This window comes from Cygnus atratus, chromosome 1, assembly GCF_013377495.2.
Source record: "Cygnus atratus isolate AKBS03 ecotype Queensland, Australia chromosome 1, CAtr_DNAZoo_HiC_assembly, whole genome shotgun sequence".
Lineage (NCBI taxonomy): Eukaryota > Metazoa > Chordata > Aves > Anseriformes > Anatidae > Cygnus > Cygnus atratus.
This window is the reverse complement of record NC_066362.1, coordinates 139511810-139534655: the sequence shown is the minus strand read 5'-3', so window position 1 is coordinate 139534655 and position 22846 is coordinate 139511810. Positions and strand designations below refer to the sequence as shown.

The 22846-nt window shown below is 41.8% G+C and overlaps 1 protein-coding gene across 1 annotated transcript in view; it reads right to left on the bottom strand.

Annotated features, from left to right (window-relative positions):
* The window catches only part of TMEM131 (transmembrane protein 131), a 96976-nt gene extending 78173 nt beyond the window's left edge, over window positions 1–18803 (bottom strand). Inside the window, exon 1 of the mRNA XM_035558061.2 lies at window positions 18609–18803. Coding sequence (XP_035413954.1) covers window positions 18609–18777 — 169 coding nt within the window. The 5' untranslated portion in view covers window positions 18778–18803. The remainder of the gene's footprint in view (window positions 1–18608) is intronic.
* Between the last annotated feature and the right edge of the window lie 4043 nt (window positions 18804–22846).

Sequence of the window (22846 nt, the reverse complement as noted above, 5' to 3'; positions counted from 1 at the left end):
GGTCTTTGAGACGAAATACAGTAACAACCTCAAGCCAGAAAAGTAAAAAAAATTAAATTAAAAACCCTCCATATAAATAACTCATACCCTCTTCTACCACCCTTTTTCATAATTGTCTTTAAAATTAAGTTTGATGAAGTTAATCAAACTTCACACAAACCGTGTGTGAGAACACACATCTCTCTCTGCAAGGAGGCACAACTTCAACAGGAAGAAGCTGAAGGTTTCCAGTTCACAGAAGCACACTGTGTGCTTCCAGAAGATGTTACTGCAATCACAGCCCAAAAAAAAGAGGATTTGAATCTTCATCTCCGCCTTTAAAGTCAGTGTTCTAACAACTACAATTGTAAGGTCACCAACACTGCCACTCGCCTCTGATGTTTTACAAGAAAAAGCAATATGCATTATTTTCAAATGCTACCTAACATATCAGTGTTTGCACATCCCATTTCGGGTCCCTAGCTCCCCCCATACTCTGATGCATCCTCCTAAAAAAAGGTACACTGCTCCTGAACCTTTATTTCCTATTTTCAGAAATAAAAGTTAACATCAACCAAAGATCACTGCTGCAATCTCCAAGTCTCTTTTTATGCAAAACAAAAGCAAAAAACCAACACCCCAAAACAACATGATGTATTACATATCACTTTTCAAGCCGCCACGCTTCAGAATTGTAAAGCTGAGCAAGGCCAGGCTGAGAACACAGCCCCAGCTCATGCCGAAGGGTGAAAATCATGGTAGAGGGAGAGGCAGGCTCTGGCTATGAAGGAATGCATTGCACACCAGGCATATAACAGTGGCATGAGCAGGACTAGTCATCATGTCAGCAGTAACTTACAATTTTGTGTATTTATCATTACCTTAATGATTTTCAGAACAAACAAAAATCCTTACGGTAAGAAATGGGGTATTTGTCAATCCTTTATAATGAAGAACTACACAGAACACAGGGGGGGAAAAAAACAAACACACCACAACAAAACAGCATTTTAACAGCTGTTATAATATCAAGTCCTCGAGTTCATCGAGATCTGAGCTTTTAAAACTTAAATTACTGGAGCAGATCTGTCAGTTTAAAGTTTAATCTGAAAAAACAAAGAACAAGAGGATTCTTGTAGGTGCATTGCCGGCTGAATCGACATTTAAGTCACCGTATATTTTTGTCTTTAAAACCACCCAAAAATCTATACAAGAATCACAGCACAAAAAGAAAGAGAGTAAAGCTCTGACATGTTATGTTTAGAACCAAAGTATGACCGTAGATCAGGATTTCACACGAAAGTCATGCCTATCCTCTGAGCAAAAAATCCAAGCTATGGATTAGCTGATACAGAGGGAAAATTCTCCACTTCTAACTCAGGGAGAAATCCAGAATGTACTGATGTTTTTTATTGTACTTCATTGAAAATAAGTTTAACAACAATAGTTTCATAAAACAATAAGAGCACCCCTTTCCTAATAGTGAAAAGGAATTGTACCTCTGAGGTTGGGCTTGCTGGCATTCCTTTAGTTTTCTAGCTTTCAGCTCCAGAGACAAATATGCAGAATGTGATTGCAATATCAGGTGGGAAAAATAATAATTAGAAAAGAGCTTTTTCTATTCATAATCTATCAATCAGTAAAATGTGAAATGTTACTTCTTCATACGTACATTTTTACATCAAATTACAAATCCTTAATATTTTCTCTTAATATTTTCATAAGGCTTTTTTCTCCCCATTTTTAATGATACACTGTAGGTACAAAGAGCAGACAGTAGCATTATTTCTCCCATAAGGACAGTTATAGAGGCTCACAGAATCTAGGCAAAATCTTATACTTGAGCAGCTTGAATGCAGGCAGCCCTTCCGTAAACACTTTTCTCAGCCATTCCACTGTTATTTCATCTTCGGTATACCTTATGAACAAAGCAGCAGATGTTACAGAACATTTTGAGCGGATGACACTGTTAAATAGAAGTGCCATTCATCATTGTATCATTTGAGAAATGTTTTCCTAGAGCAGGTGACAGTGCCAGGTGAAGTCAGATGCACTGCAAAGCTTGGCTGCTGGCCATTTCACAGCAGTTGCTTCTGAAGTCAGATCACGAAGCAGTTTCTGTGGTTATATCTTTTACTTTGTTTTAGACTAACTTTCAAGCTTCTGTTGGTACTTTATCAGTGATTTCATCAGAGCAAGGAAACGACAAGTAAATACCTTCACCTTCACGAGATGAAAGCTCATTTTTGTAACCGACTCCTCCGACTCTCAATTCAGGCTGAAGCAACAAGTCACCTCATTCAAATGAGGCAAAAACAATGACATTTTTAAAAACCTCCACAGGTGAGTCAAAGAATCACCCAAACCCCAGTACGAGCAGCTCTCAAACTGCCTGACATGGCCCACAACAGGGACAAAGGCTTCTTCAAAGCGAAGCACAGACACTGCCTGAGTAGCAGCACGCTTCCTTCTCAGTACGTGCCCCTTCCAGAATTAGAAGCAGCTGCTCACTACTTGGACTTGCAGTACCTGAGCTAAACGAGTTCACAAGGCAGTGGAAGCCCAAAAATAGTCTTTTCTGTCCCTTTACACAAAATATGTATGTCACCAATGGAGAATAGGCTATTACCAATGCCAAAAGACTCTGCCAGCAATTAAGTGTGAGATCATCTGGGCACGCTGTATTAGGTGAACCATTCCCCACACTACAGAGGAAGAGGACTGCTTCTACAAAGTCCTCGACAACTTCTCCTGGAAAAACTCCTTCCCAAAGTCTGTGTCCACACCACCGTGCCCCGTAATCAGCCTAATATTGTAGCCAATCTCTAATACAAAGGCAAACATACCCCACTGCTCTGGAAGAGTGAACTGCAGCAAATTAAGAACTGCTGACTGCGCCATTTCAGCCACCCCTGCCACATGCCTGGCAACTGCTACGAGAGGGGCACAACATAACATTTGGGGTAGGAAGCACTTCAGCTGTCACGGCATGATCCGCCACTGCACAAATCAGCAGCCAAGAAGCCAAATTACGCATTAGGAAAATAATTTCTTCCTGACCCTACAGGCAGCTGAAGCCCTGAAGCCTGATTAATAGTTATTAGTCAAACTTAAGTGTTATTAGCATGTTCAGGGCCCAAAGAAAAAAAAGGATGAAGATTCAAATCCATGGATTTCAAGGCCAGAAGAATCAGTCTTCTTTCTTCCTTGCCTATGCCAGAGTATTCTCTAAAAGGTATACACAGATCTCTAAACAGACAGTCTTTATCCTTTAAAGCACCCCAAGAAGCAAATTTATCGGATTCAGGAGAATCCCTTACAGTATCAGTCACTCTCACTGCTAGGACATTACATGATTGCAGGGTCAAGTTTTTCAGCTTCCAGCTTGTGTATCCTGTTTTCTTCCTTTCAGACAGTAGGTTAGTATTGACAATAGATAAAATAAGCAACAGTAAATGCTAAAAATACCGTTTCATTTTCTGTTTTCAGTTTACAGCCCTTGAAGTGTCAATTCTTTGCTTAAGTTAGCTTTCCTATGAAAAACCCATAAAAGATACTGTAAAAAAGGACTATGAACATAGGTCTTTCCACTTGCTCCAAGTGTCCCTTTTTTTACAGAGCCTTTATTAAGCCTTTTCAAACCCTTTAAAAGAAAAAAAAAAGCAGAACAAAACCCACTACCGCAGCTGTACCCCACCTCCACCCCAAACCACAGTTTTCTTTAACAGAAAAGCACTATATAGTCGTTATTACCAGTAGATTTTAAAGTGTTTACTCCTTTTCAACAATACCATAGCACCTGATGATGCATAAACACCTGAAGTAACAGAACTGGAAACATCATCTAGGCCAAAACGGATACTGAATTCACTTAATGTTCCTCAAAAATTAGGCGATATCTTTTCACGAGTTTATGTAGTTAGCAGACATGTTTGGCTCAAATACATTCATATTTTAATTGTCTCTGGTTAGAGCGTTTTGTATTTCAGCTTAAAGTAAGAAAACTTTATACAGACCTATAAAATATCAAGTAACAAAATCTTAAAATCCTACAGTTCTCCAATGTAAGATGGAACTTAGTATCAAAATCCCATTAGTCAACATCAATCTTTAGATATGCCTGAATTACATATAACAATAAATTTGCATGTAATGCGAGACCACTGAATACGCCAAGACTCTTGGTGCGTAACGATAAAAAACATTCTCCATGGTTCATAGGTTGAGGCCTACTTCTGACTGAGATCTGATTTTTAAGGTGGCTTTGCAAGATTTTCTTTCATTTAGCCACTGACAACTACTTTGGTTCAATACGAATATTTGTTCTGGCATATAAAAATACTGTTCTGAAACATTACTTAGTTCTGCAACAGCTACTCCAGACCAGCCTGTTTATTTTTACATTAAGCATCATTACCTATGCTCTTACATGCTTGTAAGAAGTATTTTCTCCCTTAACTCTTATCTAAACCAATTTTCTAACTCCTTTATAAGCTGTGTTTATAGATCCTGGTATCATCTACTCTGTGGATTCTCCCCAAGTTCTGGAAATAGTGTCCTAACTTACTAAAATAAAGCCAGGTTGATTATTTAAATCTCTCCTAGTTTACAATAAGATTTTTTTTTATTAAAAAAAAGTCGAACTTATAACCCTTAGTCTCAATGACTAAGCTCCCTTCAAGAGAGCTATAACCACAGGAGCCAATTACAGCGTGCTAAATGTCATGCACTTCTGTCTACGTAATTGTAATTACAGCATTTGTATCACTACCAGTTAAACAGCACAACTAGAACTGGACAAGTTGGTTTTGAACCTTTGACTATGAATTAACTGCTTATGCACAACCACACAATTTCAATCATCCTGAGCAGTGGAAAACTGAGCAGCATATAAAGTACAGGCAGTTGGGTATATAATGATAAACAACATTATTATGAAAGGAAGAATCACATGCTAAAAATTAAATACCACACCGATAAACAACATTAAGCTGTAACGCAAAGCAACCATTTTTATTGGCTTCAAGAATATAAAGGTCTGGGGAGCCTCAAGAAACACACTCAGTTCAGCATTCAACATGATAAAAGCTGTTTAAAAAACGAAGCCATCTCTCCAAGATGGGAGAGTCAGCGTTCCTATCGGTCTGAGCATCTGCCGACATCCTAACCGCTGACAGTTCACTGGAAACACAAAAGATCATTCTCTTATGTGCCAGTGAATTGCAGGCAACCATCTCAGAGAGACTCCCCAGTCAGCGTGCTTCCTTTCCAGCTCAATCCTCTTGCAGTTCCACAGCCAATTCATCTGCTTCTTTTCCAGTGGTCCATAAGGAAGGGAAATTGATAATTTTTCCAACAGACCTCAGGAAGAGCCATCAAAGCCAAGGCTGTAAATACATGCAAAGTAGTAGAGATAATATACAAAAATAATTTATTTTGAACTCCTTTTACATAGAAATATATTCATTCTTAGTTACCACCCCTTAATAAAGCCAGCTTGCTAATTGTTTTTGTTTCTGTTAACATATTAAGCAGCTGAAATAGCATCCCTAAGTAATGCACTTTAATCATCATATGAAACTAAGAAGCAACACATTAACCTAAGTTAAAAAAAAAGTAGACTATTCATTAAGAACACCCTTTTGTACTACCAATTATAAGCATTAATTTTTATGACTTTAGACAACACACATTCCAATAAGTGCTTATGCACAAACCTATGCTCAAGTTCATAAAAGCTAAACCAGAGACAGGAGATCACTTGCACTGCAATACCCGAGTGCATGGATCTCCATTCCACAAGAGTGGGGGAGCAAACGATTTGAATTTTATTGCACACAACAGCACAAATTTGAGTCTGTACACCCAACTAAATCTGCATGTAACGTTTTACTAACTTGTTCATGTGTCTTTTCTGATTTCAGATATAAGACAAGCTGCAGGCTAGTTTTCTTCGTACAGCCAAGCTCTTTCCTAGTAAAGCTGTCACACTGAATTCATCCACTCATCTCTTTCCCCCTTAGTTAAGACTGATGCAGATTTTTAGTAACTCAGTTATCAATTTGGTTTTAAAAGCCAGCCACAAAACAGAAAGTGGCAACATAATTCTGATTCATAATATAGGCCACAGAAAGACAATGAAGGTACAGCTTTGATAAAGGAAGAAAGTGGTTCTCTGTCCTGAAGACAGTTCACGTACTTGACTCACCACGCTTGTTTCATGTTTTAGAAGATGGTGCAACTGCTTCAGGGTTTCTTTTAAGGACAGAACAGGAGCATTTACTGTCTAGAGGTGTTGTGTAATAGAAATATTCTTGCAAGAAAGCTATAGAAACATACATAGGGAAAAAAAGCTGACTGAAGAACATATACTACACCAGTCTTATTTTTAAGAAAATGACTCTAGAAAGACAGAAAAATTGAATCACAGGGTACTCAAATACCCTTCTCAAATGCTTGTTCTGTACTCAGCCCATACTTCCATCTTACAGAAAATGTTAATTTTCATCACCTGGAGCAATTTCTTTTAATTTTTTTTTGTAATGAGTTTAAAAAGTTATCTGCCATTGACCAAAACAGTCAATTTCAGATGACAGCAGTAAATATCATAAGACCCCATTTTTTAAAAATCTGAAGTGCTACCTTAAAAGATGCTAGATGCTTTAAAATGCCTATTAAAAACATCTTCAAGTCAGTGCTTTACTTTTAAACATTTCAGTCTTTTCCCCAAAGACACTTAATTGCTGGCTCCAAAATACTCCTTAGTATGAAATAATATCCCATTCTGTTTTTTCAATGAAGAATTTCATAGATGGGCATTAGAACACTTACTTTAAATAAAGTAGTAAATCTCGCTAAAGTAGTAGTAAATAAATAAAGAAGTAAATCTCTCATCTGAAAAAAAAATAAAAATTAGATCACATTATTTTAAACTAAAGAGAACAATACTTCTGATACTCATGGAAACTTCTCCCAAATCATTAAATGGGAGAAAAGAATGTTAAATAGAAAACCAACATCTGAAAATAACTTGTTTTTCCTAGCTGTGGGCCATACAAATTGATCATGGCTTTTTTATTCTTTCAAATGATGATGATTTTAAATGTTTTATAACTTCAATATGCTAAATTAGATTATAACTCTACAAATTTGTTGTAACTGAGCTTGCACAGGCACAAAATTAATTGTAACTAGCTTCAAAACCAAGATAATCTGGCCTGCAATGAAAAAGGGGAAAAATAGCAATCCTCCAAACTGTCTGCAATCTTCATCACATTCTCTTATTTTAATTCTCAAATTTTAGACAAAAACTTTTAATTGTGGCAATAAGTTTTACCACTCGTGTAGCACTCCAAATTGATGTGGGCACACAGAATTTGGACTTACTGGAATTCTAACCTTTACAGCACATAAAAGCATTTAATACTTAGTTTACAAGAAGTGACAGACAGTTTACAGCTTCTGCAGCCTCAGGAGAACAATGCATTAACTGACAATAATTGTTTATTCCTTCCATTAACATCAGCCTTCCAAACTTGCACTCCTATGAAATTAAGCCACTGAACAGACCTACGAAGCCCACTTACTCAAAAAATGGATTGTGCCAACACAGCGTAAAGACCTGCTTAAGAGATACATCCAGGCTGATTAATGACCTTAATAAGCCTAGGTTTATTAAACAGAGATCAAGAATTGTTCTCTGTAGAAAAGAGGAAGGAGGATGGGATTTTCATACTTTCCAAAAAGCCAAAACCACAGAACAAGACAGCACCACGCAGATACCTCCTGACATCTAAATGTTTGCCACCTATGGGAATGCAAGCAGAGAAAAGCTACAGCTATGCTTTCTGATCAGTTTTCAGCTCCTGCCTCTGAATCTGGAGGTGCTACAGAGGATGCTTTGTATCACTAATCTCAACCGATATAATCACACGGGAACAGTGGCCTTATGGGCAATGCAGTTCTGCTCCCCTCTCCTAACACCTCCTCTTTTTTTTTCTTCTTCAGTTATTTATCAGGGTGCAAGTGATTGAATTTATAGAACAACCACAGAACTTGGAAGACATGAATTTACCTTTTGCTGCATAAGACTTGCAGCACGTTTAAGACCAGGTTGCAACTGGAGAGAACTATTAGGAGGGAGGAGTGCCATACCTCCACCCTCTCTGTGCTCATGTGGCAACTGTTACCCAAGTGTCCACTGGAAACAGCTATTAAGCCTGGAGGACAAGGAAAAGAGCAGCAAGATAATGCTTAATCAGCTACCATGCAAAGCCTACAAATGCAGTGATCGAAGGTCAAGAAGAGGTAGAAGCATCCTTAACATCAAACCTCTAGTGCTAATGATGTGGCACTGACAGCAGCTATTGATTGCTCAGCAAGGCATTCTGCTCACTTGCAGCGTGGAAACAGAGCCACAGGAAACAGCTGGCTGCAGTGCCCGATAAAACCAGAAAAAAATGGGCGGAGAAGAACTGCAACAAGTTCTGAAAGAAGATAATACACAGACCAAGAAGAATAAAACAAAATAGGAGAATTCCAGTCTTTGGGGGGAAAAAAATCCTGAACTGTTAATAAGAAACATCTTGGAAGCAATTACCCCTGATAAGTAAATAAACAATCTCCTCTGGTCAGACCCTTTGAGAAACTTCTATGACGATCTGGGTTGACACCTTGCATAACACAGGCCACAATTTCACCCAATATTTCCAACCCCCTAGGCTTAGCTGCATGACATCTTTTGAAGAGACATCCAATTCTACTTTGAAGACTGCAAATACCACAGAACTCCCCACATCACTAAAGTGCCCCTTAACTAAGATAACAGTTAATTATCTTCACTCAAAAATACCTCTCTTGTTTCTCCTTTGATGTGTCTAGCACCACATCTCAACCTAAATATGCTTGATTAAATGGCCCTTCAGTATTAGAAGTTTTCCCCTGACATAGGTACTTTTAAAGCACAATTAAATTATGCTTTATCATTCCAAATAAATAAATCGCACTAAATACATCTGTTTCATTTTTAGTACCTTATTCTAATGTCTCTTTCCCTTGAGAAATTCAGTTTAATCAAAGGACTCACGGTACTCATCAAGTCCTGGAACTCTGATAAAATTTTCCTCGATAACTGGAAAATTGTTTTAGTCTTTGCTCCATCTGATAATGATATTCAGTGGTACCAACTGGCAGAGTAACTCCCCCTGTGAAGATTCAATCTCTGTCAATGAAAATGACCCCCCTTTCAGCACCAGACATAACCAGGCTTCCCCCAAACCAAGGAATTTATTCAGCATTTCATTGTTTTGGAAGACACAGTTTAGCCAAAGCAATTTGGGCAGGTCATGCCCTGGTTAAGCTATGTGAAAGGCAACCCACAAGCCCTATGAAAATATAAAAGCAGCTGTATGATAATATGGAAGTTCCACACACACACCCCCTCCCTCCTGTATGACATTTAGGAACACTAACTTGGAGGGCGAGGAGAGTCTCAGTGCTTCCCCCCACCTCCGACAAAATTAAGCAGCAGGAGAGCTGGGGGCAAGGGCATCCCTGATAATGGTCGCTCCTGGCACCCCTACGCGTCTCCCTGATGGCTCCCCAGCCCGCAGTTACACATGGACGCGAACATGAGAGCAAACACATGAGGCGGCCACGGATTCCAGTAGGACCCAGCACTCCGTGTCCGCTGCCGCACAACGAGAACTGCCAGACCTGGCAGCACTCACTAACCAGACTGCTCAGGATCTCCTCAGATACACAAGCTGCACAGATCATTTGTTAAGCATTGCTTTAATGTATCTCGTATATTAACATGCCAAGCACAATCCAATTTATTGTCATATTACCAGCAGCTGGCAAAGATGGGGAACTAATGGCTACATTGTTCTTCACATGAAAGATGGGGTATAAATTTTACCATTGAAACAAGTTTTTTAAAAAAAGAAAGAATAAAAACTAGGGGACAAATAAAGACTAGTTTATACACGAACACTGCAACAAGGAATGGCCAAGAGGTCTTTTTTTCTTTTTAATTCTACGATCAATTTCCTTTAGTGATGCAGGGACATGTGGAACTTTCTGGATCCAATTACAGCTCAGCTTCTACCTAAATTATATATAAATTGCTACCACCATAGCACTGATTTTACCAGCATTCCGGATTTTCCTGTCTTAGAGATATTCCCATCAGTTGTGATAGAGTCACTATGACTTCCAACCGAGTTTTTAAGGTCATGAGGGAGATCCAACCACAGAGATAGCATATGAGGTTGGGGTGGACCTTAAGATACCATCTAGGTCAACCTCTTGTTGAAAGCATGGTCAACACTGAATTTCAACCGCGTTGCTTAGGCTTTTGTATAGGTTGGTCTTAAAAATCTTCAAGGACAGAGATTCCCCAGCCTCCCTAAGGAATCTGCTTCAGTGTCTGACCATCCTTACAGTGAAAGATGTTCTCGTTATGCCAACCCAGAACAGAGCATTGTAGTGACCCTGATCCTTGCACACTGAGGCATCAGCCATCCACGTTAGAAATGACCTGAACAAGTCCATGCCTGTGTTGCACTCTCAGGCTGGCCTTCAGGCTCGTGTTGTGCATACCTGCTGGCTGCAGGGTAACCTCAGCCAGCTCCATGTAGCAGAGGCACCTGCAGCAGCCCCCACCTGGTACAGGCAATTCTGCCACCTGGGTGGCCTCACCTCGATCTACAAGTGCAACAAGAAGATAAGTGTGTGAACCTCCTCTGTTTGACAGCAAAGTTATGAATAGAGTCACAGCACAAATTATGAATAGAGTTGTTTTCTTGTAAGGAAGTCCTATAATAGCTCAAACAACCAAAGTGGCATAACCCTTTCTACGGGCAGGGGCCACACAGTATGTTGTGTGTGAATTGGAGGCCTGTTCAATGATGCACAACTTGGGCTTCCCAGCATCTGAAGGGATATAAGATTACCTGTACTATTCTCTCTTTATAGCATTAGCTCTGATTCAATGGTATTTTACAGAGTCCACATGACATTCTTACTTGACTCATCACACACCAGCACATCCTGGCGCAAACCAAACCTTCCCTGTTTCAATTTACGACCACTGTCCCTCAGCCTCCTGCCAAGCATCTCAAGTCTGGCTCCCTTTTGTTGAGAACCACTATTTTGGTATCAATTGGCCGCCCGTGTCCCTCCAAAGCCCCATCACCCCGTGCAGCTTCCAGTCCCTCAGCCTCTCTGCATGACCATGTGTCACCTTCGTGGCCTTCCAGTGGGTCAGGGGGAACAAAAGTGGATGCAATGTTTTAGCTGTGGTCTACTAAACGCTGAGTAAAGGGGAACAACCACTTTGTTCAAGCTACTGGCTACACTCCCCTGGGATGCCAGGGTACATTGCTGACTTGTGTGTAGTGTTTACAGCTTGTACCCCCTGCAAATGGTTATTCTGCCTCAGATGAAGGACTTTCCACTCGCCCTTGCTGTTTTCCGTGATGGTCCTGTCAGCTTGTTTCTCCATCTGTTTAGGTCCCTCTGATATGCAGCCCTGCCCGTGAGCACACCGACTGCTCCCCAGACTCAGCACACTCCATCTGCAGCACAATGACAAAGGTATTAACTAAGAGAAGTCCCAGAACAGAGCCAAGAGGAACTCCTTGTAGCCATCCTCCAAGGCAAAGCAAGCATAAACCACCGCATAGAATAAGCCAAAACCAAACACTGTACAGTTTATCAAGTTGCCTGGATATTATTTTTTTTTTTACCATTATCTACAAATTCTGCCTGTAATTATTTGCAGAATATTTTGGTGCAGATCACTGGTTCATTAATTATTTTTCTGTATTGCTGGATGCTATCATTTCATATTTATTTACAAGCTTCAGATAACCAGCTTTTAAATCCACTTAACATACACATCAACATCTCAAATGGGAGACAAAAATCCCCTAGTGGAAGCAGCTACCATGAAAACCAGCCAATTTCTTTACTCAATTTCAATATCTTCTATCATCTTTAGTCTGAGTCAGAATTTTCAGCCTACAGCTTACCTATTACAAAAAGAAAGGAATTTCATAAGCCATTCAGATCAGACTACGCTGAAGCCATCCAATTTCACACTGAGAAATAAACTACCTCGAGGTGTTTCCAACACAGTATGCCTGTAAGGAAAGGAGAGAACCTTCAGCTTTTAAAAGCTAACATGCCCTTCTTTAAAACTTCCTCTCTGTCAACTTTCCTCAGCCATTTTTCTCTTCACTACCACCCTCCTCTGCAACGACCCATTCTACTTCAGGTCTGCGGATCTAGAAAGCAAGGCTGATGAACAGGGGGCATACAAGGAGGTTCAACATACATAAGTGCGTCAAATTATTTATATGAGAACCATGCTTGGCCATAACTTTGACCCCTATTCTCACTCCCGCAAATGGTGATTTAATCTGTTTACCACCATCGTTAGCTGTACTTCCTGACTCAAATGGCTTTAAAAATACAAAACCCAAGGTGTGGGCCTTCATTTTTGGTTTTTAAGTTTAAGTAACTTTTAAAAGTCTGCCTGCACTCTATTACACCAAATATGTACAGTCCAACCAAGACCTAGATGTTCAACTGAAAAAAACACTCAGATAAGCCTCACGGCATCCTTGCGAAGACAGATTGTTTTATGAAGAAAATCTAATGGATATATTGGTAAAATAACTTTAATACCCTATGCAAGTTCTAATAGAGTCAGCCAAACAGTTCTTTGAACTAACATTTTTAACTTCATACAGGACACAGACAGAAGTAACTGTTAGTTACATAGTTTCATTTCCTGTATATCTCCTCCCATTACATTTCATTCAGGTGTCCTTAAAACCAGTTCAATGACTATAAGAAAACTCAAGTTGTTCTTGGACCATTCTCTACTGCTATGCACGCCAGGCAACAGGAGGAAAGAGGTATAAAAAGGCCTCCAAGACAGTCTCAGTGAGATGGTAGATATTGTAAGTTTCCAGCTAAACTCTCAAACTAGTGTGTGTGTGTGTGTATGTATATATATATATATATATATATATTTTTTTTTTTTCCTATTCAGAAGGTGGCATCACATTGCAATCCTTCAGCTCTTTGCGACTTCCACTGCTGGAGGGAGAAAAGGCACCTGAATTTGTTCATGTAATATACCAGAGTACAAGCTACCCAAGCCAGTTTATCAGAAAATGTTAAGTTTTAAGCAGATACTGCATCACATCTTTGCTACAGTCAGTAGGTTTCTAATTATTCCATGCAGACATTTCAGAAAACAGAAATAACTTATATTTCTGCATTGCTATTTAAAATTTTACCAGCTGCCTCTGTACAAACCCGTATCTGACACAAGATTATTCTGCACTTGTATTTATATCTAGAAAGATAAATATCTACCCTTTAACTCTAATGGTCACCGATTCCTTTGGTTTCCTTGATAACTGCTTTAATTTACAAGCTTTACAGAATGGAAAAAGGAGATTTTGCAGCAGGAGTTACTGCCGCCATATCTGGCCTAAACACCCAATACAAGAAGGAAACGTGCATCCAACATCTTGGCATTTAGTCATCAAAAATGTTGAAATACCAACACTTTTTTTAAATGGAAAACAAAGAACTTTTAAAATAACTGTAGTTCAGGCTCTGATGTGGTGGCTACCTCAGATGAAGGGAACCAGTTGGTTCTGTGAGGAGCGCCCAGCGCGCTCACCTCCTGCAGCCACCGCACACGGCGGGCTGGTTGTGACCTCCGGAGGCCGCTGACCAAAAGCGGGTCCAGTTAGAGCAGGCCCACCAAGGCACTGCACAGACCAGCTCCCAGCACCACCACAAAGAGCACAGGTCTGCTTCAAAAGCTGCCTTTCAAATGGAGGGAGAGGAAGGGACCCCCTCACGGACCTGTTACAGCTGGGTGGGTTCCCGCTGTGGAGGCACCACACCGGAGAGCAGCTATGAGCAGAAGGAAGACCCATCTCCACTGCCTTTTATTCTTGCCAAACCCACAAACACAGGAACAAACCAAACTGGTTCCAGGTTGCGCTTCAGTCGCAGGACTTTTACTGCTGGTTATGCATGAACCACAGCATCCGCCATTTACTGTCAAACTCCCAGTGGATTCACCAGCGTACAGCTTGAAGGACTCTTCACACTTGTGAACTTGGTCAATCCTGCTGGGGAATCATGGTATGTTTATCTTTAAGCAGAGCTAAAGTGGCTAGGTTGTGAAATAAAGTGCTACGCAGCAAATGATCAAGCTCTACTGCAACCAGCTGCAATTTTAAAACGCACAAATGTGTCCAAATGACTCAACTCGTATTGCAATGCTGGCAATCAATCACAAAAATTACAACCGAAAGCTCTGAATTAATCAGTGCCCATAGACTTCCTCGTCAATGCCCACAGACTTCTGCAAAGTTTGGAGGGACTTCATCACGTCGGGCACTGCCCAAGTACACAATACATTTCCCTCTGCGAGTGAGGGAACCGCAGCCTGCCTCACACAAACCGTGTAACTGGACGCTGGCTAAGGGAGAAAGAGATGCAGAGGAGGAAGGAACAGCTCCTTCAAGATTACACACAAGGTCACAGAAAATACAGGGTCTCAACTTCCTGTCCGCTGCATTACAATGTTTGCTTACATTTAATTTCGCCCAAAGATCCTGCGAATGAGTTTGAGACCTTCCAATGCCAGCACATGGTTAATACTTATCATTCAGGAAGCAAAGATACAGCGCCAGCCTCACCAGCTCTCCCAAACTTAAGCTTCAAAAACACAGCGAGACAGCATGGACAGTTTTTGTTCTCACAGAGCTTTCCTCACACCATACACGATTTTAGCGCGCTACTTCAGCTACTACAATGTTTTCAGGTTGACTGAGGTCATTCTTTCTGGATCACATTTTCATTTATGTCAGGGTCAAAACATTATCATTAAGACCAATGGTAGGATGTTTCATATTAGTTCTAACAGCAGGATGCAAGAAACAAGCAGAATACATGAAGAGTTCTTTATAATGTTATTTTAAACACACAAGCTGTCTCCCACATCACCTTCCTGCATTAGTTTACTTTTGATACTCATCTGAAGTATCCCGGGTTACCATTTTAGATATAAGCAAAAAGAAAAAGCTACTTGTCCCAGTTCAGATACAATGACAAAAGCAGAAGAACCCCAGTGTCCCAGTGCACCGTGCTAACAACAAGATCACCCTTCAGCTCCTCCATCATTATATTAGTGATCATTTACACTTGGTTGCTACCTTAGTTTCTAAGATATTAGTAGAAAATGTGTCCAGCTTTAGAAAAAAATAATATTCATTATTTTCACTGATTTAGCTGGTATCAAAACTTAGACGCGTAAGTAGAAGTTTTTCCCAGATTCAGCACTAAAATATGAATTCAAAAATTACAGCTAGGGATTGAACCTAGCCTAAATATCCGTCTTGTATCCCATTTGTGAACAACTTGTAGGGTAGGTAACAGAACTATCAAGATAGTTTCAAAGGGCTTTCAGTCAGCTCTCCAAATTAAAAGCAGCAAAATTTTCAAAAGTTGCTGTTGTATAATATGAAGATTTATTTTTTTTTTAAGGAAGTTACACACTGAATAGGAACAAAGGAACAAACACAAAACAATTCCCAGGTTTTAAAGCATGCTCGTGGCAGACATTTGTCTTCAAAACATAATACTGACCCTGGGCTTATGGCATTACTATGGCTTCCTTCAACCTGAAGCACAGAAGCATATTTTGACACCCCCTCAAAAAAACAACTAAAACAAAAACCATGTGCTCATATATAAAAACTGAAAGTTGTCCTCAATCCATGTGGCAACACAGTACGTGGTAATTACACCAGAAAAGGACAAGTCTACAAAAAGCCTGAAAATCATATGTATTTGCAAAAGAAACTCTTAAGTTATATTTTCGCTCCTCCCAGATGGCAGGCAGCTCTGAGACTGAAAGCACCACTTTCTTCCTGTCATGTCATTCTTCTGCTACAGGTTCACAGATTTCTCAAGTGACAGAACCAAAACAAAAAAAATGTAACAACTTTCTTCTCAGTCTTACTCATTCCTCAGTAATACAGGGTCACTAAGGACCCAACTAGACAAAGAAACAAGAAGTCACACAGCAGTATTTAGTCTGAAACTGATGCTTATATTTTCTGGCCAGTCTACATACAGTTCTCCCTGCTCTCATGTTTTTTTCATGTACTTTCAACAAGCTCTATTTCTCTAACACAGAGAGAGCATACAGCAACATCACTTTTTCCTCACAAGTTTGATTTACAGCTTGTATACACAAAGGATTTGAGTTTTGTTTTTTTTCTGTTAGACAAATGGCAAAGCTGTTTATTTTCCATTTTTACTCCCAAACTCTTTAACTAGGATTGGGGACCAGAAGCAGTCACGTCCATCTGAAACACGCCAGCATCATTATTCTTCTTACTTGTGACAGCTCCACAAAGAACAGCTTGCTGCTCCTACTCCAGAGGCACATGAAGCAAGCATTACTCTTCTGTGCATCGGCTCTGTCCTTCCCCCAGCTTCTCCTCATACACATGCATAGTAGAAGAAAGTGTTCTCCTCCTTCATTTTGCACTCTGTTTTTGTGATATTCCGATTTATTATTCTCTCAGGTCTGTCATCCATCTGAGCACCTCCTCTTATCCTTTCCCCCCCCCCCCCCCTGCAGCATCTTCTCTGGAATTGTACTGCACCGAGTCTTCCTACAGTCATCTTCACCTGAGCACTGCAGAAATAGGATGGGAGCAAGAACACACAGCCTCAGTTCCACCTCCTCTCCACAGTTTCCTTCCTGCAGCTGTAGTGGAACACATACGTCCACGTTTGCGGGATGGAAAGGATATTCCTATTTTCTTACTTCCTGTTTTTTTTTTTTAAACAGTGTCTTACTATGTTTAACTTGACACAACCTGGTAGAAGCCAAGGTGCCGAACAACAGAGGCTGAAATGCCCTCCCCTCCCTTCCTCCGAACTACCACTTCATCTTGAGCTCCTACCTATTGTCCAAACTGGTCCTTCCTCTTCTGTGCTCAGTCACTGCCCCTTGCAGAATGGCACTTAGATTGTAGCTAAGATCAGCGGGACTGGATCTCACAAGCCATCATTTGAAAAGTCTTACTTTAAAAATCCACTGCTTCTTTTTTTGTTTCATTGTTGTCTTCTTCCCAGGGCTACACATGGGTATTGTACTCAAGAAAACACTGGAGACAACATTTTTAAATGTATGATCGACAAACGAAGGTCATCAAAGAATTGTTCTAGGGAATCCATGAAAGGTGAATTTAAAAAACGAGCAGAAATCCAGGACACCCAACAAAGACTTATTTGTAAGCTTAAACATACTACTTGGAGTCTACACACGAGGAATACATTTTAAATAACGAGCTGTATTAACACAAGGAAATGGGATCAGTACGAAATCTTCCATTTTCATGAAGGGCTTCAAGCATATCTTTTCAAACTCTGTGAACCAAAAACTGCCTTCGTTTATCCAGGAACGCCAACGAAGTCCATAGAGAAAAAGCAGCCTCTCTCCCACAAGTCAACAAAGCCATGCAAGGAAGTCCATAGAGAAAAAGCAGTGCCTCCTCCACAAACCAACAAAGCCATGCCATGGCTCTAACTGTCCCAACTTCCAGGGCATGAATCAATCCCATGATATTGGCATATGACATCTCTGATGAATCCCACATACGCTATTACATGTGAAGGAATGCCATCAAAATCAGAGTTAAAAATACGCATTACCGAAGCACCTGCATTTGAGCTATTCTAGCACCACGAGACACTACAGACTGAACCGACAGACTTACAAATTTTTGTTGCTATAAGAATACTGAGCCTTCTTCACACTGTTTTCTACAGGTTGAATTCTCTGAAAACAGTGAAATGGAGTGGCCGTGAGCCAAAATTGATGGTTTTTAAGATCGACATCATTGTATTTGTAGAAAAAGATGTTACTGAGGAATTCCTTGCATTGAGACGTCCTTTAGGAAAGGGAAGGGCTATTTATCTGTGTTTGTGCTGGTACCTGCATTGTTAGGATCCCTGTGGTCTGGTCCAGAGGCACTGCTCCGGCCTCCTCGCCAGCTCCTGCCCCATGCCCTTCCAGCTCTGCCTCCTTACCCTCCTGTTTCACCCTCTCCTTCCCCCAAGCCCTCCCGCCGGTGCGGCAGCTCGCTCGCAGAGCGAACCCTCGCCTCGGCTCGAGCACCGAGCTCAACCCATCCCACCCACCCCACGCCACATCGCACCGTGAGTCTGCACCTCGGGAGCCAGCCGCCCTGCCACGGGAAGCGCTCGGCCCGGGGCTTTATTTCGCTTCTCGCCCCTCGCTGAGCCGGGAGGGTGCCTTCCCCCCCACCCCGGCCGCCTGCTCGCCCTGGCTCGCTCCCCGCTGGAAGCCTGCCGCGGGCGAGCCAGCCTTTTTTGTCCTCCCCTCGCCGCGTTTAAAGGGCAGCTCGGGCCGCTCGCCACCACCCCTGGAAGGAAAATAAAGGAGGGGAGGCAGAGCCCCGGGGAGGGCTCCCGCAGCCCAACGGCCCCAACCGCCGCCGCCGGGGGAAGAGGAGGAGGAGGAGGAGGAGGAAGGGCAGAGGGGAGCTCACCTTCCTTCTCGGCCTGGGCCGCGTGGAGCAGCACGGCCAGGGCGAGGCGCAACGCGGCGCCCCACCACGCCGCCGCCCGGCCGCTGCTGCCGCTGTGACGAGACGGGGAGCCGGAGCCGGGCACCGCCACCACCGGGGCCGCCGCCGCCGCCTCCCGCCGCGCCGCCATCGCGCTGCCGCAGCCGGCCGCGGGTCCGCCGCCTCTCCCACGGGCCGCGGCGCGCGCGCGGAGGAGCTCGGCGAGGGGCGGGGCCTAAAGGGGGAGGGGGCGGGGCCTGGGGCGGGCACCGGGGAAGGCGGGGGGTGGGCTGGGGGACGGGCGGTGCGACGGCGGGGGGCGGGGGGAAGGAAGGAGGGAGCGGGGGCCATTTTGAGTGAGGGCAAGGCGCCCCCTTCCCTTCAGCGAGGCCGTCAGAAGACTCTTCTCATACACAGATATATATTTTCTTTTTTAACGTGACTTTATATCTCCTTTAATATCTATTGTTCACGAAAGCAATCCCATCTCTTTATTACTCTCCCTTTGAAGCCTCACGGGTCACTCTCATTATTTCCCCCTCCCCATAAACCGTGTCGAGGGCTCTCCTGCCCGTTCTCAAGATGGCGGCAATAGAGCGCCCGCGCGGAGGTGGGGGGGTGCCGGCGGAGGGCGTCTGTGCATGGCGGCCCACTACTGATCCCTCCCTGTCCCACTGCCAGCAGCCCTACGAGGATATAGGGCACTGGTGGTCCTCCCTGCAAGGAAATGGCCTCCCAGCAGCATGGCATTGGCATTAAAACCCTAGGCAATGGGGCTGTTGCACACCTTACACAGGGTGTGAGGCTCGGCGTGATGCCAGCCGTCTGTCAGGGAAAGGCAGAAGACCCCCTCCAGTCATTTTAGCAGCATGTGTGGCCTTTGCGCCTTCACAAGACATGGGAAGGAAAGCTGTGGTTGGAGGGTGTGCACATTATTACAAGTACAGGTTGCACATCCATCAGACAAGGTGGTTTTGGGAGCTTTGCACCAGTGCTGAAAGGAGCCCTGGGTGTCCGCTTTCCAAGGTCGAGAGGGATGCTGCCAAAGCCGTCTTGGACAAAGTGTCAGAGGGAAAGGGCTGTGGTACAAATGGTCTATGTTCATTGATGAACTGCCTTAGGGTTTTAGAGTAAAATGTTGCATGCACCAGTGCTCTCCAGTCATTCATTTCCCTGCAAGGTCAACATCCCATATAGGGTCTGAAGTTCTTGAACATGTGGTCGTGTTTTAGCTGCTACAACAGCATAATGGATTTGGGTAGGATAGTAGATCCAGAGTCTCAAAGGAACTGACTGATGCACAGTCTAAAAAAAAAACAGTGAGTAACATTTATTATAGCTCGTACACAATCATACTATGCGCTGTTCTTTATTGTCAGAACACCCCAAAGACACTTCAAAATTCTCTATATCATTGCTTTCTTGGACTATGGCCACAGCATCAAGTAGGTTTATTCTTGAAGGGAACATGGAAAATTAGTAACATTGGGTTGAAGCCTTCCGCAGCAACAGTGACCATTTCCAGAATACATGAGGAATCAAATTAAAGCCTCTATGTAAATATTCAAGCTGCATAATCTTTTGACCACTGCATTGAAAAAGCACGTATATGAATGAGTGACTTGGGGTCATGAGTCCCCGTTAACGTTTCGCAGAACCACCCAAACCACAGTGAATATGAAGTCAGATCAATGCTGCGAGAAGAAGCCCACATGTTGACATCTGTGGGGAATAGGTATGTACATCAAAGAGCACAAATTAAGGACTCCGAAAGACAAACAGCAGTTAGTGCTGCTTCTTTATCCCAATGGATGTTGCATGATCTTGATTTTACCTTCTTAACTAGGCTTCTACTGTACACACATCACTTTTCTGGGAAGTCAGCTTTTTTTTCTGTTTATTCTATTTTAAATCTGATGTTGCACAACTGAGCAACCAGACTTTCTCACTGTAATTCATGCTGTAGAGCATTCCACAACTAAAATGAATGGGAACTCTAATGAAACTAAGATGTAAGGATGGCAAAATCTGCCTCAGAGTAAAAATGGAAATACCAGCTGTGTTATTAAAAAAAAAAAAAAAAAAAAAGGCTATGAAGTAAAATGAGATAACAACTGTGAGTCCTACTATTATGGTATGTATGAATCTTAAACCTTACAGCATAAAAATACAGCCAGTTTTTAATTGTTCTGTACACAGAATGTCTTTCTCCAAAGATATTATTAGATGTGTAGAAAACAAATAGCTCACAGTACATATTCTCCCTTTCATCTTTGTCCAGAACTCCCACTGTTTTCAGTCAAGAGTTCTGTGCAGGAAAAAACAATACAATATGGTTCAATGTCTGTAAATGATAAAGCAAAAGGCATTCTGTTAATTTATTTCTGAATTAATCTGGGTTATATTACTTCATACATGTTTGAGGCTCTTCAAGCTGCTTGGTTTATGCATGCAGGGCATATGAATATTAACATTTGGGTATTGCAGTATTACTTGAGCCTATTGAATTGTTTTTAAAAATACACAGTTCTTCTACTGAAAAAAATAAATTATGATGGGACATAGAATATAGTTCTTATGGAAATATAATTCCACAGACGAACAGAAACTGTGTGAGTACTGAGGCACTGAAGTTCAACAACTGATTAGTCATATGAAGGAACACCCACTTCTACTGGAGAATGTCAGAAATACTTTGAAATGGGCAGTCATGACTCTGTAGTTATTCTCAGCTTTGTTAGCATAATTGTTAAAAAATAGTAAACGGAACACAAGAAGAGGTACAGTCAGTCTACCTTCAGTGTTGGCTACCTTCAATGGAAAGTTGTGTTCTTAAAGACTGCAATATTTACTGACCTATGGTAGTTTAAAATATTTCTCCTATGCATACTCAAGTGTCAGTTTCCAACTGTCATGGAAGTTACCTATATTGATAGTTGAAACTCTTTTTCTAGGTAAGGAACAACCAGAACCGCTGAAATACAGACATGCATTTTCCATCCTGACATCTTTGCAATGGAGGCAAAAACTTCTCGGAGAGTGGTGGAGCAGTCAGTTAGAAGCCATAACCTCGTCAGCTGCTGGTGTTCATTAGGGGTTATCTGTCAGACTCCTAAAGCCATAGATGGATGTTTGAACCACCTCAGAGGGTTACCTCTTCTGTGAGACACTGATCAAATCCAGGTGACATTGCACTGTTCATGGGACCCCTTTCACAGGTTTAGCAGGGAGCCAGTAACTCGCAGTAGGAATTGTAACTCTTAAACTCGCATGGAGATTTCTTCATCAATATACCCCAGGTTACCTTCACTTTGCTTTTAACAAATGTTAAAAATGGTCGATTGGTTTAAAATATACCAAGAAAAGAAAGAAATGGGGAGAGAGGAGGCTGTTGAACCACCCAGTCAATTTCCGGCCAGTGGAGACATACTTCGGGTAGGTCGTTCAGAAGTATATTTCAAATTCATTTTTAAATGATTTAACTCAAGGAATTCCTACCACTTCTGCTTTAAGATGTATTTAATACTAGATGTATTTAGCTCTTTTAACCTTTTTGTATAACACAGCTCTTCTGGATAATTCCTGCTGCTGTTCCTTAAATTGCCTCATTTGCCTTGACGTTATGATGGATTGCACAGAAACGCTGCACATACCAGCATTGAGTCTGCTAGGAAAAAGTTGTCCTTTCAGAAATGTTTCAATAAACTTGAGCTGCCCAAATGAGTTTGCATCACTTCAGCATCTTGCATCACTTGGCTATATTTTTGAGCTAGTACCAGGCACCCCGCAGCTGGGTTTACTGCTCTGGGAATCTGTGGCTTGTCTTTTACTTGCCAATACTTTGCAGCTCTGGGTACTCAGCTGGACCTGTGAGCTAAAGGCAAACCCTGAAACCAAGGGTGAGTGGCTCAGGGCTCCCCCCTGCTTCATTATCCATGGCAGATGCAAGTCATTGAAGGACTTTGTTTCCAGCATTTTATTTATGGCATTGCGAAACTGGTGCCTTGAAGAAAACAGAGGAGATATGATATACTGGAGTTTTAATATTCAAGTTTGTCTACAAGATTTATTTGCAGTGAACCCTTGTTACTTTTTTCTTCATTCCATTATTCTCTAGATAAACAGTGGTAAACTTGCTTCTTTTTTATTCTTTGTTTCAATTTAATTTTCTGTTCAATTCATCATTCATATGACCATGCACCTAATTTAGAATCCAAAAT